At 45.0% G+C, this 13,591-nt stretch overlaps 2 protein-coding genes across 2 annotated transcripts; both read left to right on the top strand.

Annotated features, from left to right (window-relative positions):
• The first annotated feature begins 1 nt into the window (after position 1).
• On the top strand, positions 2-13,581 carry cibar1 (CBY1 interacting BAR domain containing 1). The gene is made up of 10 exons (XM_089023006.1): positions 2-141; positions 2,641-2,875; positions 2,946-3,014; positions 3,083-3,184; positions 4,747-4,752; positions 4,818-4,922; positions 4,991-5,104; positions 5,178-5,270; positions 5,331-5,486; positions 12,190-13,581. Exons 1-9 carry the CDS (start codon positions 113-115, stop codon positions 5,436-5,438), a joined length of 861 nt encoding a protein of 286 aa, XP_088879132.1. The 5' UTR covers positions 2-112; the 3' UTR covers positions 5,439-5,486; positions 12,190-13,581.
• Positions 6,520-12,196, top strand: LOC148882607 (uncharacterized). The gene is made up of 2 exons (XM_089023003.1): positions 6,520-7,389; positions 11,452-12,196. The coding sequence occupies exons 1-2, from the start codon at positions 7,173-7,175 to the stop codon at positions 12,117-12,119; spliced, it is 885 nt and encodes a 294-aa protein (XP_088879129.1). The 5' UTR covers positions 6,520-7,172; the 3' UTR covers positions 12,120-12,196.
• Positions 13,582-13,591: the final 10 nt, after the last annotated feature.

The following is a 13,591-nucleotide window of genomic DNA, read 5'->3' as shown; positions in this document are numbered from 1 at the left end:
TCTTGGGACCGCGACGCTCCGGCATCCATGGCAACGGCCGCTAACGCATGACGACGCACGCTAACGCCGTCAACGGTTTTTGCGTTAGTTGTCGGGGCTTCCCTTGGCCGAGATGATTCGAACTCCGGACGCCCGAGCGAGGTAACTTTTGTTCGTCGTTGGCTCGGCTCGTTTTTCTAGGATCTGAGCCGAACCAGCTAGCATCGTGTTGCTAAACCCACTCGGAACAACAACGAAACGAACCGCCGGCGTCCCGTTTCTGGCCGTTGCGAGGGACGAGATTTTCCGCTGATCGGCGGATTTCCGTCTTTTTCAGACCAAAATGACCAGATAAAACTAAATATGTACTGTATTCTCGTTTTTTGGCTGTTCATTTCCGGTTTTTACTTGTGTTGGCCGAAAACGCCATTTTGATTGGATGATCTTGACTTAAGTGCCGTTGAGGTCGATGCAGGTAAATAATAATAATACATTTTATTTTAAGCGCCTTTCAAAGCTCTCAAGGACACTTTAGAGTCACAGACAAGCACTACGATAAATAAAATACAATTACAAATAAAATACAAGCTCAAGTCCAAAGTCATGACTGAATTTCACTGTGCTGAACTATTGCATGAGCAGTGGAAAGAACCTTTATTGAATTCCGTTAGCGCACTTTAGGCATTTTGTTTTGTTTGTTCGCATAAAGCTAAACATACGCTCTTCCGGCATTGCTACTGTATGTTTCCTCAACATTGCGGGACGAATAAAGGTATTCTGATTCTGAACATCAGAAACTGAAATTGTTTGCATATTTTTATGGGGTTATGTTTACTTTGACAGTAAACTTAAACTGCATGTGGCAAAAAAACGATTATCTATTGGCTTGCTAGCTAGCTTTATATCTATTTGTCTTACTATTCTATTTGAGTTACTTCCGGGTTGAGTGATCGCTGGCGCGTGTGGCTGCCGCTGCTCACCCACAGAAAAACTCATCCTGTGACTGTGCAGTGACCTTGAGAGTTTTGAAAGGGGCTTATAAATGTATTGTTATTATTATTACAGGAAATAAAATGCACTTATAAATAGAAACAAGAGCTAAAGCTACACAGAAAATTCAATTTTAAATCGGTAAATGCTCCCTTTTGAATAAGCGGACGAGTGAAAAAAAAAGATTGATTCATCTTTATAGCGAGAACCGATAGATTCTAATTTGCAATGAAACAATAGCATGGATGAAACAGTCGAATGTCAGTGGCACTATGACAAGCCTCATGCTAACGTTAGCATCATTATACTACTGTGAGACGCAGCAGAAAGCGCACGTGCAAGCTAATGAGCAGCGTGCAGTCTAGCTAGCAGTAACCGTGCGTACGTACCCGGCAAATTGACTTTTAATCTGATAGTTTGGCTGGATTTTTACCAATCATGAGGAATAGAAAACCATTCATATTAATGTTGAGTATTAGCACAAAATTATTTGAAATAATACATTCTGACATTTTGTTGAAATCATCGGCCTGCGGAACAAGAAGGTGAGTTTCTCATTATTTGCTGAAAAAAATAATTTGGAGTTATCTAGCTAGCTAGCTATCTATTAGTCATCTATTAGCTAGCTAGCTAACTTGATTATTTCAGTTATTCCCGGTTGAATGGGGTCACAGTTGCTAGCTATCTATTTGCTATCTATTTTCAATTTATTAGCTGCCTAACTAGCTAGCATGCTATATATTAGTTATCTATTAGCTATCTAGCTAACTTAATCTATTTGAGTTATTCCCGGTTGAACGGGATCAAGTTGCTGGCTACCCAGCTAGCTATCTATTTGCTATCTATTAGCTGCCTAACTAGCTAGCTTGCTATCTATTAGTTATCTATTAGCTAGCTAGCTAACTTGATCTATTTGACTTATTCCCGGTTGAACGGGGTCACAGTTGCTGGCTACCCAGCTATCTATCTATTTGCTATCTATTAGCTGCCTAACTAGCTAGCTTGCTATCTATTAGTTATCTATTAGCTAGCTAGCTAACTTGATCTATTTGACTTATTCCCGGTTGAACGGGGTCACAGTTGCTGGCTACCCAGCTATCTATCTATTTGCTATCTATTAGCTGCCTAACTAGCTAGCTTGCTATCTATTAGTTATCTATTAGCTAGCTAGCTAACTTGATCTATTTGACTTGTTCCCGGTTGAACGGGGTCACAGTTGCTGGCTACCCAGCTATCTATCTATTTGCTATCTATTAGCTGCCTAACTAGCTAGCTTGCTATCTATTAGTTATCTATTAGCTAGCTAGCTAACTTGATCTATTTGACTTATTCCCGGTTGAACGGGATCAAGTTGCTGGCTACGAAGCTAGCTATCTATTTGCTATCTATTAGCTGCCTAACTAGCTAGCTTGCTATCTATTAGTTATCTATTAGCTCGCTATATATTTGATATCTATTTGCTATCTATTAGCTGCCTAACTAGATAGCTTGCTATCTATTAGTCATTTATTAGCTAGCTAGCTAACTTGATCTATTTGACTTATTCCCGGTTGAACGGGGTCACAGTTGCTGGCTACCTAGCTCGCTATCTATTTGCTATCTATTAGCTGCCTAACTAGCTAGCTTGCTATCTATTAGCTATTAGCTAGCTATTAGCGTTTGCTCGCTCAGGGACAACCAGACCAAGAGGATCCTGGAGAACATCAGCAACGTGGAGAAGCACTTGGACGAGATGTGTCAAATGTTCGCCGCCTATGGCCGCAAAGCCGCCAGACTTCGTGACAAGGCCGATGTCCTGGTGCGGGGGGTGTCCGACTACGCCGACACCGAGACCCCCGGTCTCAAGAAGGGCATGAAGCAGTTCGCCGAACACCTGGCCCAGATTCAGGACTACCGACAAGCCGAGGTCTGGACATCCGCTCGGACGCATAAAGCCTTTCATCGCCCAAAATGGCGGCGCGCTTGTGTGTTTCCAGGTGGAGCGGCTGGAGGCTAAGGTGATCGAGCCGCTGAAAGGTTACGGCGCGGTGGTGCGCCGCAAACGGGTGAGTCGCCGTCGCGCGGGCGGCGCTGGCGGCGGCGGCGGCGTGACGGGCGGCTGACTCTTTTTCAGGAGGACGTCAAGGCGGCCCAGGGCGCCAGGGCTCGCGAGTCCAAGCAGATGCTGCAACTGGAGCGCACTCGCCAACGAAACCCGTCCGACCGACAAGTCATCGTATCCTTCACGTGCGACCAGCGCCGGGCGGCGCCCGCTTTGACGTGCCAACTCAATAATAATAATACATTTCATTTCAAAACTCTCAAGGACACTTTAAAGTCAAAGGATGAATTTTTCTGTGGGTGAGCAGCGGCAGCCACATGCGCCAGCGTTCACTCAACCTAGAAGTAACTCAAATGGATAGCAAGCAAGCTAGCGAATAAATCGCTAATAGATAGCAAATAGAGAGATATTAGCTAGCGAATAGATAGCTAATACCTAGCCAGCATTCATATAGATTAGATAGCTAATACCTAGCCAGCATTCCCGGAATAACTAATATAGATTGAAAGCTAGCCAGCTAGCTAATAGATAGCCAGCCAGATAACTAGCTAATAGACAGCCAGATAGCTAGATAGATAGCTAATAGACAGAAAATAGAGAGCAAATAGATAGCTATCTGGGTAGCCAGCTAGATATCTAGAAAGCTAGCATACACATGATGTAATAATAATAATACATTTGATTTATAAGCGCCTTTCAAAACTCCCAAGGTCACTTTACAGTCACAGGATAAGTTTTTCTCTGAGTGAGCAGCGGCAGCCACACGCGCCAGCGTTCATTTAACCCGGAAGCTAGCTAGCTAATAGATAGCTAGCTAGACAGATAGCGAATATATAGCTAGCTAGATCACCAGCTAATTAGTCAAATAGCTAATAGACAGCAAATAGCTAGCTAGCCAGCTAGTTAGTTAGATAGCTAATAGACAGCAAACAGCTAGCTAGCTAGATAGCCAGCTAGATAGTTAGATAACTAATATACAGCAAATAGATAATGGCTAGCTAGATAGCCAGCTAGATAGTTAGATAGGTAATAAACAACAAATCGATAGCTAGCTAGATAGCCAGCTAGATAGTTAGCTAGCTAATAGACAGCAAATAGATAGCTAGCAAGCCAGCTAGTTAGTTAGATAGCTAATATACAGCAAATAGATAATAGCTAGCTAGATAGCCAGCTAGATAGTTAGATAGCTAATAGACCGCAAATAGATAGCTATCTAGATTGCCAGCTGGATAGTTAGCCAGCTGATATACAGCAAATAGATAGCTATCTAGCCAGCTAGTTAGTTAGATAGCTAATAGATAGCTAGCTAGATATCCAGCTAGATAGGTAGCTAATAGACAGCAAATATATAGCTAGCTAGATAGTTGAATAGCTAATAGATAGCTAGCTAGATAGTTAGGTAGCGAATAGATAGCAAATAGCTAGCCAGCTAGTTAGTTCGACAGCTAATAGACAGCAAATAGATAGATAGCTAGCCAGCTAGTTTGAAAGCTAATGGAGAGCAAATAGATAGCTAGCTAGCCAGCTAGTTTGTTAGATAGCTTATAGACAGCAAATATATAGCAAGCAAGTAGCCAGCCAGGTAGGTACCTGAAGCCAGTTTTGATGATGCTAATATGAGCCTTTTGCTTTTGCTCAATTGACGCGGGTGCGCTAGCGGCACCGCAGCTAGTCGGGCATCCCTGCTAGCAGGTTGCTAACCACCCCCTCTTTTCCTTGACGTGGGCCCCCCCCAGTCTCAGGTGGGTTCTCGGCCGCGCACGCCGCATGAGATGACGCCAACGCCCATGCTTGCGGTCCGCTTCAGGCCGAGAGCGAGTTGCAGCGGGCCGCCATGGATGCGGCGCGCACTACGCGCCAGCTGGAGGAGACCATCGATGACTTTGAGAGGCAGAAGATCCAAGACATCAAGGTGGGAGGCGGCCCGGGGTCCGCGCTCGCCGCCGTACCCGCGCCGCCTCCAGCGTTTTTCTTTTTCAGAGGATCCTGTGCAACTTTGCTAGCCTGGAGATGTGCTTCCACGCCAAGGCCTTGGAGCTCTGCACGCTAGCCTACCAGAGCATGAGCGGCGTGGACGAGGACAACGACCTGGAAGTACGCTGCGCCGCCTACCGCGCGCGGACCCAAACCCCCTCCCGGCTAACGGCGCTTGCGCGCGCTGGCTTAGGTGTTCAGGAGCTCGCTGCACCCGCCTGACTACGCCGAGCGCTTGGATGTGGTGCGCGCCAACTCCCTGGACGGGACCGCCGCCGCCTTCCAGGTAGGGCGAGATCCCGCCTGACTCCCCGGCGCCGTCATTTCACGTGATTGCTCGCCGTAGCAACAGAGAGGCTCCGGAAGGCCCGACGACGACGACGACGACGAGAAAGACGAAGATGACGACGAGGAGGAATCTGAAGAAGAAGAGTCGGATGACGACACGGCGTGATGACGTCACCTGCACAGCCTTCACCCAATTGCTCCGGTTGTTATAATAGTAATAATAATAATAATAATAATCAATTTCATTTGTAAGCGCCTTTCAAAACTCTCAAGGTCACTTTACAGTCACAGGATACATTTATTTTTCGTTCACTCAACCCGGAAGTAACTCAAATAGAAAGCAAGTTAGCTAGCGAGTGAAAATGTAGCTAATAGCTAGTGAAAAGATAGCTAATAGCTAGTGAATAGATAGCTAATAGCCGGCGAATAGATAGGTGATAGCTAGGGAATAGATGGCTATTAGCTAGCGAACAGATAGCTAATAGCTGGCGAATAGACAGCTAATAGCTGCCGAATAGACAGCTAATAGCTAGAGAATAGCTAGCTAATAGCGAATAGATAGCTAATAGCTAGCGAATAGATAGCTGATAGCTAGGGAATATATGGCTATTAGCTAGCGAACAGATAGCTAATAGCTGGCGAATAGACAGCTAATAGCTAACGAATAGACAGCTAATAGCTAGAGAATAGCTAGCTAATAGCGAATGGATAGCTAATAGCTAGCGAATAGATAGCTAATAGCCGGCGAATAGATAGCTGATAGCTAGGGAATATATGGCTATTAGCTAGCGAACAGATAGCTAATAGCTGGCGAATAGACAGCTAATAGCTGCCGAATAGACAGCTAATAGCTAACAAATAGACGGAGAATAGCTAGCTAATAGCGAATAGATAGCTAATAGCTAGCGAACAGATAGCTATTTTGTATTGTGAGTGTGCGTGTGTAAATGTGTGTGTGAGGCAAAGACACGATTGGGGAAATGTCATGATTGATATCACCTGCGAAAACGAGCTGCTCATGTGATACCCGGAAATTGTGAAGCCTTTTTAAGAGCATGCGCAGAATAAAATGTTTGTCGAGTTCCCTCTGGTGAGTACTTTCAATCGCGACGAAAAGTTACCATTTTGGTTACTGTTAAAACGCGAGGACTGCTGCCAGAATGACGAGCGCAACACTTCATACACGTCATATATGATTCTTTGAGAAAGTCTTTTCAGAAACAGAATCAGAAAGCCTTTAATAGCCCAACAACGGAGAAATTTCAAGTTTGGATTTGGATACATTGAGTTAAGCGCATGAGTATATTTTCTGAATCCTTTGTCATCCACAATTGAAAATCGGGGGAATAGTCGGCTCCCATTTCTGGCTCCTGGTTAGGAGCCGGCTCTCTTCGTTCACTTAAGAGGTCCAGATCGTTCGCGAACGACACATCACTAGACTCCACTCAGCTGAACTGGAAGTCACACAAATCTCGTCGGGAATTGACTCGCGCCTTCGCGGTTAAACAACCGAGCCTTCTGTGCCTTCAAAGTGCAGCAAAGTAGAAAGTATTCTTTAGTAGTTTGGTGCTTTTACGGTGGCTTTAGCGCACTATTTACGCACGCATTCTGAACACATTTGCCAGTTGAAAGATTTGACTGCGCAATGGCGGCGCAACCGCTTCCGTCGCGAAGAGAAAAGCGGCCCTCGTTTTCACGCTTCGGCGGAATCTTCGCTTTTTGAGACAATTGTTCTTTTCAAATCGACTCAAATCCGCAAATGGACTAAAACGCGCTAGGAGGTGAAAAACGGTCAAATGTGTGTGAAAGTGAAAACACGACAGGAAGAGGAACAAACATCCCCGTCACGTGGCCAAGGCAACCCGGAAGTCCCCCCGTTGACGTTTGCTTTGGAGTACAAATGGCGTCAGGGGAGAAGCAAAAGCAAGACCGAGAGAAGAGCCTGAGGGAGGCCGTCGAGCGGCAACTTTCAGCGGCGGCCGAGCGCGTCGTGCGGCTGCTGCGGGAACGACCCGGTTCCGGCGGCCGACAGCTCAGGCGGATGGTGATGGACGCCGTCGCTGCTGCCGTCGAGCGCATCTTCAGCGAGTATCGGGCGGCGTCCACAGCGGCAGCAGGTCGGTGTGAGCGAGTGAAATGTCCGCATTCATTCCTTCGCGTGGGCTTATTCGAACGTGACCGCGTCCGTCGTCAAATGATCCCGGCGATTCAACCCAGTTACAAGGCTATCCTCCAAATCGCACCGTCGATCACAGACTAGTGATGTGTCGTTCGCGAAGGAGCCGGTTCTTAGAGCCGGAAATGGGAGCCGACTTAATAATAACAACACATTTCATTTTTAAGCACGTTTCAAAACTCTCAAGGACACTTTACAGTCACAGGATATTTTTTCTGCAGGTGAGCAGCGGCAGCCACCCGTGCCAGCGTTCACGCAACCCAGAAGTAACATAAAGTAAAAAAAATGAAATAACAAATATGACAACACAAAGACACAGTCATTCATTCTTCAGCTCTTGCTGTATCCTTTTTGAGACATGACGCAATTCTAGATGAAAGAGGAGAGGATCAATTTATGATTATGATTATTTAATTATGATTATGGTTATTATCATTATGATGATTATTTTTGTGATGCTTATTGTGATTATGATTTTATGATGATTATTATCTGTGATTAGGATGATTACGATGATTATCATTATGATGATCGTTATTATTTCGATTTTTCTCTCTATTCCCCGGCCCCAGTCTTTGGTTAAAGCCACGTGCGTATTTTACAAAGATTCCACGGCATATAGCTATTTTTTTACGTTTTAAGAATCACGCTGAATATTCAGGAAGTCTTGTTTTTGAGTTGATGACGATCCCCACGTGACGTCACGGAGGGAACACCCCTGACCGAGAAAGCGACACACAATGGATTTTGCGGTACTTTGTTTGAGCTGAAAACTTCGTGTTGATGGCGAATTTAGAAGGAAAAAAACATAAATAATGCAATGGTAAATAATTGTGTGTTGCACCAAGACAACTATTTGATATTCGCTGACACAAATTCCCAGCAGACAAATCAGCCCATTTCCAACGGAGCTTGGGCGCCATCTTGTGCATTTTCTGGGTGGATCCTCTGGGTACATGTATGCTTTCCTCTTCAGAACTATTTGAATCATATTCATAAGTGGATGTGTAACAAGAAAGCATATTCTCCGAATATGAAGCCATTGTTTTGATTCTCGAGCAAGGCAAGACGTCTTGGCGTGATGTCACGAAGAAGGGGGCGGGACCTTCTGAAAATCCCCAATTTGCAGCTCAATTAGTCAATCACACTTTAAGTCATTTTTATTGGTGTTTTGCATTTGACGGTATCAGCCTGCGTGTTTTGGCCATTTTAGATGCTAGCAAACGTTTTTCTGATGTCAGGAAACAAAAAGATGGTGTTGGTTGTCCTTTAAGCAACAAGAAAACTGAAGTGCCACTTGGGAGCCAAAAGAGCCGGATCTTTTTAGTGAGTCAAGCCAAAATAATAATAATAATAAAAATAAATGTCTTTTCTAAGCGCCTTTCAAAACTCTCTAGATCACTTTACAGTCACAGGAACGGTTTTTCTGCGGGTGAGCAGCGGCAGCCACATGCGCCGGCGTTCACTCAACCTGGAAGTAAGTCAAATAGATAGAAAGCTATCTAGCTAGCCAACAGATAGCTAATTGATAGCAAATAGCCAATGGATAGCCAGCCAGTTAGCCAGCTAGATAGCTAATAGATAGCCAGCCAGACAGCTAGCATACTAGCTAGACAGCCATATAGCTAATAAATAGCCAGCTACATAACTAGCTAGCCCAGACATGGGCAAACTACGGCCCGCGGGCCACATACGGCCCGTTAGGCTTTTCAATCCGGCCCGCCGAATTTGCCCAAATTATAGTACAGTGTCTAAAACTCAAGACAAAAAGCTAGCGAACAACAGGGCAGACAACTGAAAACCAATCCCATTAAAAAACATTGTCACAAAGTATAAATTTTTTTTTAAATCAAGAATGCACCAACTACAAATGCTACCTTGCTTAATTTACAGCAAATACGCATAGCTGTAAATTTTGCTACAGTAGTCGATTGCCATTGTGGTGCACAATGCAACGTTTGCATTGCTTCCTACGAAGCCACTAAGCCCCTTTCATAAGTCTCACGTACACTTTACAGTCACGGTTTAATGTAAATTTACGTTTTGTAGCGTCACATATGTTGTTAGCTTCTTTTGAATCTTTCTTCTAGTCTTAGGTTCTGTGCATCTATTTTGGAAAATGACATGCAATTGCACGACTTTGTAACGCTTGCGAATGTCCGGAAGAAGGAAGCAGGCTTCTGATTGGCTGCCGAGCCGAGTATGCAAATTTCAACTGCAGGTAGTCTATGTTTGTGTGCTCGGCGACGGTACGCGTGTATTGTTAGCGTGTGAAGGCGAGAGCGTCAGTGAGGAGTTTGTTGAGCGCGCGGTCAGGACAAACCATCGATGATTTGGCGGAATTTAACACAAGTAGGTATTATTGAGCTTGAATATTTCGTTGTGTAATAATATGTTTTGAATGTTGAAATTTTTCAATAAATGTTGATTTCTTTAACTTTGCCCCTTCGATGGAAACTTAAAAACAGACGCAATCTTGACAAATCACAGTGCATATGTTATTTTAATCTATTTCCATTTCTTCCTCCAAGTATCTGCGAAATAGTATGTAAACGCCATATTCCTTGAGACAAATTTACCTGATCAGGGATATTTTTCACATTTGAAAGACAGTTAATAAATTGGGGTCTTACTGTGCTATGAGGTTTGTACACACTACATTTAAAGGACAACCGGCACCATTTTTTTGTGTTTCCCACTGACATCAGAAAAACGTTTTATAGCATCTAAAATACCCAAAACAGGCAGGCTGATATTTTTAGTTAAATGAAAAACACCAATAAAAATGACTTCAAAATGAATCCGAAAATGGCCAGTTTCAGAAGGTCCCACACCTTTGTTCGTGACGTCACGCCATGACGTCTTGCCTTGTTCGAGAATCAAAACAATGGCTTCAGATTCGGAGAATATGTTTTCTTGTTACTCATCCAGTTATGAATATGATTCAAATAGTTCTGAAGAGGAAAGCATACATGTTTTCAATTGATTCAAGGAGTCCTCCCATATCAATTCGAGCTGCCAATGACAGCAATGTAGCTGTCATTGGCAGAAAATGCAGAAGATTGCGCCCAAGCTCCGTTGGAAATGGGCTGATTTGTCAGCTGGGAATTTGTGTCAGCAAATATCAAATAGTTGTCTTGGTGCAACACACAACGATTCACCATGGCGTTATTTATGTGTTTTCCTTCTAATTTCGCCATCAACACGGATCAACACGAAGTTTTCAGACCAAACAAAGTACCCAAAATGCATTGTATGTCGCTTTCTCGGTCAGGGGCGGTCCAAACGTGACGTCATATGGGGATCGTCATCAACTCGAAAACAAGACTTCATGAATATTCAGCGCAAGTCTTAAACCGTAAACTATAGCTATATGCTGTGGAATCTTTGTAAAATACGCTCAGTCGAAGTCATTTGAAGTGATTTTATAAATTATGGACATAACTTGTTCGGAGTATTTCCGGCCCAAACACTCCCTCCAAATGCTCCTGGCCCGGCCCCTCTGTCAAATTTTAGAACCCAATGCGGCCCGCGAGTCAAAAAGTTTGCCCACCCCTGAGCTAGCCAGTCAGACAGCTAATAGATAGCAAATTGATAGTCAGCTAGGTAGCTAGTTAGATAGCAAATAGATAGCCAGCTAGGTAGATAGCTAATATATCGCAAATACATAGCCAGCCGGATAGCTAGATAGATAGGAAATGGATAGCAAATAAATAGCCAGCTATGTAGCTAGCTACATAGCAAATGGATAGCAAATGGCTAGCTAGCTAGGTATCTAGCTGGATAGCAAATATATAGAAATGGAAAGCAAATTGATAGCTAGCTAGATAGCATTTTTATAGCATAATTATATCCTCTTTGGTCCATAAAAAAGAAGCAACTGTCTGAAAGGAGTTGGAATTCTCATCACTACAGACGACTTTCTTGTGGGGAGGGATGAGATGGGATGGCCCTCCATTTTGGGAAATGGCCCATCGCTCATCACCGGTGCGCTTCCTTCCAGGGGTCGAGCCCTCTCCGCCGCCGCCGCCGCCGTCGGAGCACCTTCGAGATGCCGCCCGGGAGCGTGTCGGGCAAGAGCGCGTCGAAGACGGCATCGGGGACGGGGAGGGATCGCCGCCGCCGGCGTCGTCCCGCCGGGCGCGCCACGGCCATCCCTTCATCTGCGAATTTTGCGGCAAGACCTTGACGGAGAAGTCGGCGCTAAGGCGGCACCTGAAGCGGCACGCGGGGGGCGGGCGGCGAGTCCACGCCTGCGAGCAGTGCGGCAAAAGCTTCGCCGCCAGCCAGCACCTGCGCGTGCACCGGCGGATCCACACGGGCGAGAAACCGTACGCCTGCCGGGTGTGCGGCAAGGCCTTCCGGCAGGCGGGCAACCTAACGGCGCACGCCAAGATCCACACGGGCGAGAAGGCCTTCGTCTGCAGCTTTTGCGGCAAGCGCTTCCGCCAGAAGATCTCGCTGGAGACGCACGAGCGCTTCCATCGCCAGGACAAGGTCTTTGCTTGCCACGCCTGCGACAAAAGGTTCGTGCAGAAGGTAGACCTCAACAGGCACCTGCGGACCCACTCGGGCGAGAAGCCGCACGGGTGCCGCCTGTGCCGCAAGAGCTACCGGGAGAAGCGCTCGCTGGCGGCGCACATGAAGGTGCACGCCGACCAGCGCACGTAGCTACGCCAAGACTTGCTGGAGATCAGAGTCAAGGCGGGGACGAGGACGTCATTTAGGGGACGAGGACGTCATAATAATCCATTTCATTTCTAAGCGCCTTTCAAAACTCAGACACTTTGCAGTCACAGGATCAGTTTTTCTGCGGGTGAGCAGTGGCAGCCACACGCGCCAGCGTTCACTCAACCCAGAATAACTCAAATAGATAGAAACCTAGCTAATACATAACTAATAGCTAACTAGATAGCTTACAGATGGCAACATGTGCCAGCGTTCATTCGACCCGGAATAACTCAAATAGATAGAAAGCTAGCTAATATATAACAAATAGCTAGCTAGCTAACAGATAGCAAATAGAAAGCTAGATAGATAACAGATAGCAACATGAGTCAGCGTTCACTCAACCCGGAATAACTCAAATGGATAGAAAGTTAGCTAGATAACTAATAATTAATAGTTAGCTAGCTAGCTAGAGAGCTTATTCATCCGGGAACGAGGACGTCATTCAGGCCGCCCAGCCACCATTTTTCACTTTTGTCATGACTAGTGATGTGTCGTTCGCAAACGAGCCGGTTCTTAGTGACGGATCTCTGAAGTGAACGAAGAGAGCCAGTTCCGAACAAGGAACCGGAAATGGGAGCCAACTCTTTTTTTTTCCCCTCGATTCCCCGCCCCCAGTCTTTGGTTAAAGCTGCACGTGATTGGTCAAGATCCGTGGTAGAGGAGGGAGGGGTGAATTACAGACACACGCAGCAGTGAGGAGAAGGGGGGGGGGGGGGGGGGGGTTGGTTAGACAGGTGGACAAACGTTAGCACATTATGCTGTTATTGTTATTTAATATTTTTACTAGTTGGTATTATAGTTTTATTAATATGAAAAGCAAATTTGTAACATCAGACCAGATCATCTGACCAGAGTAACCACAGGGAAAGTCCAAGTTAGTGGATGCTCTCTGTGAACATATAAATAAAAATATTTGATACGGTGTATTTTTTTTTTTTACACGAATAATTCGTTTTTCACATAATTATATGATTTTTGGTAGTTAATTTAAGCAACAAAAAAACTGAGGAGCCATTTGGGAGCCAAAAGTGAGCCGAGCCAAAAGAACCGGCTCTCTTAAAAGAGCCAGAATTGCCGTCACTCGTCTATAACTGCTATCCCATCGTTGACCAACAAATGGCTGTGCTTTATTTTCTTCACATTCATTACGTTGGTTTGTTGACACTTCCGATACAGGTCTTACTTTCCGCGCTTCTTTAGTTTCATTATACTGAAAAGACGGTCAGAATGGACATGCTTTATCGCTATGCTGTTTCCCAACGAAAAGATATAAAAGACGAAGATCATTCTCCATTTTGGAGCGGAAATCAGGTAAGGTGATTTGTACGATTTTATTGCATTCGTTTTTTTTTCATTAACGTCAGGTCCAAGTGTTTATATGTAAATAGCTATATTTTTATACTTGTTTGTAG

Source organism: Hippocampus bargibanti, linkage group LG20, assembly GCF_051943395.1.
Source record: "Hippocampus bargibanti isolate YZ-2025 linkage group LG20, ASM5194339v1, whole genome shotgun sequence".
Classification (NCBI taxonomy): domain Eukaryota; kingdom Metazoa; phylum Chordata; class Actinopteri; order Syngnathiformes; family Syngnathidae; genus Hippocampus; species Hippocampus bargibanti.
The sequence above is the reverse complement of the archived record's forward strand: the minus strand, read 5'-3'. Positions and strand labels throughout refer to the sequence as shown.

Excerpts from the sequence above, each read along its gene's own strand:
- cibar1 (XM_089023006.1), top strand. The coding sequence starts at position 113 with ATGATTCGAACTCCGGACGCCCGAGCGAG. Across the intron at positions 142-2,640 it reads ACTCCGGACGCCCGAGCGAG|GGACAACCAGACCAAGAGGA; the intron begins GTAACTTTTGTT and ends TTGCTCGCTCAG. Across the intron at positions 5,105-5,177 it reads ACGAGGACAACGACCTGGAA|GTGTTCAGGAGCTCGCTGCA; the intron begins GTACGCTGCGCC and ends GCGCTGGCTTAG.
- LOC148882607 (XM_089023003.1), top strand. The coding sequence starts at position 7,173 with ATGGCGTCAGGGGAGAAGCAAAAGCAAGACCGAGAGAAGAGCCTGAGG. Across the intron at positions 7,390-11,451 it reads GGCGTCCACAGCGGCAGCAG|GGGTCGAGCCCTCTCCGCCG; the intron begins GTCGGTGTGAGC and ends GCTTCCTTCCAG.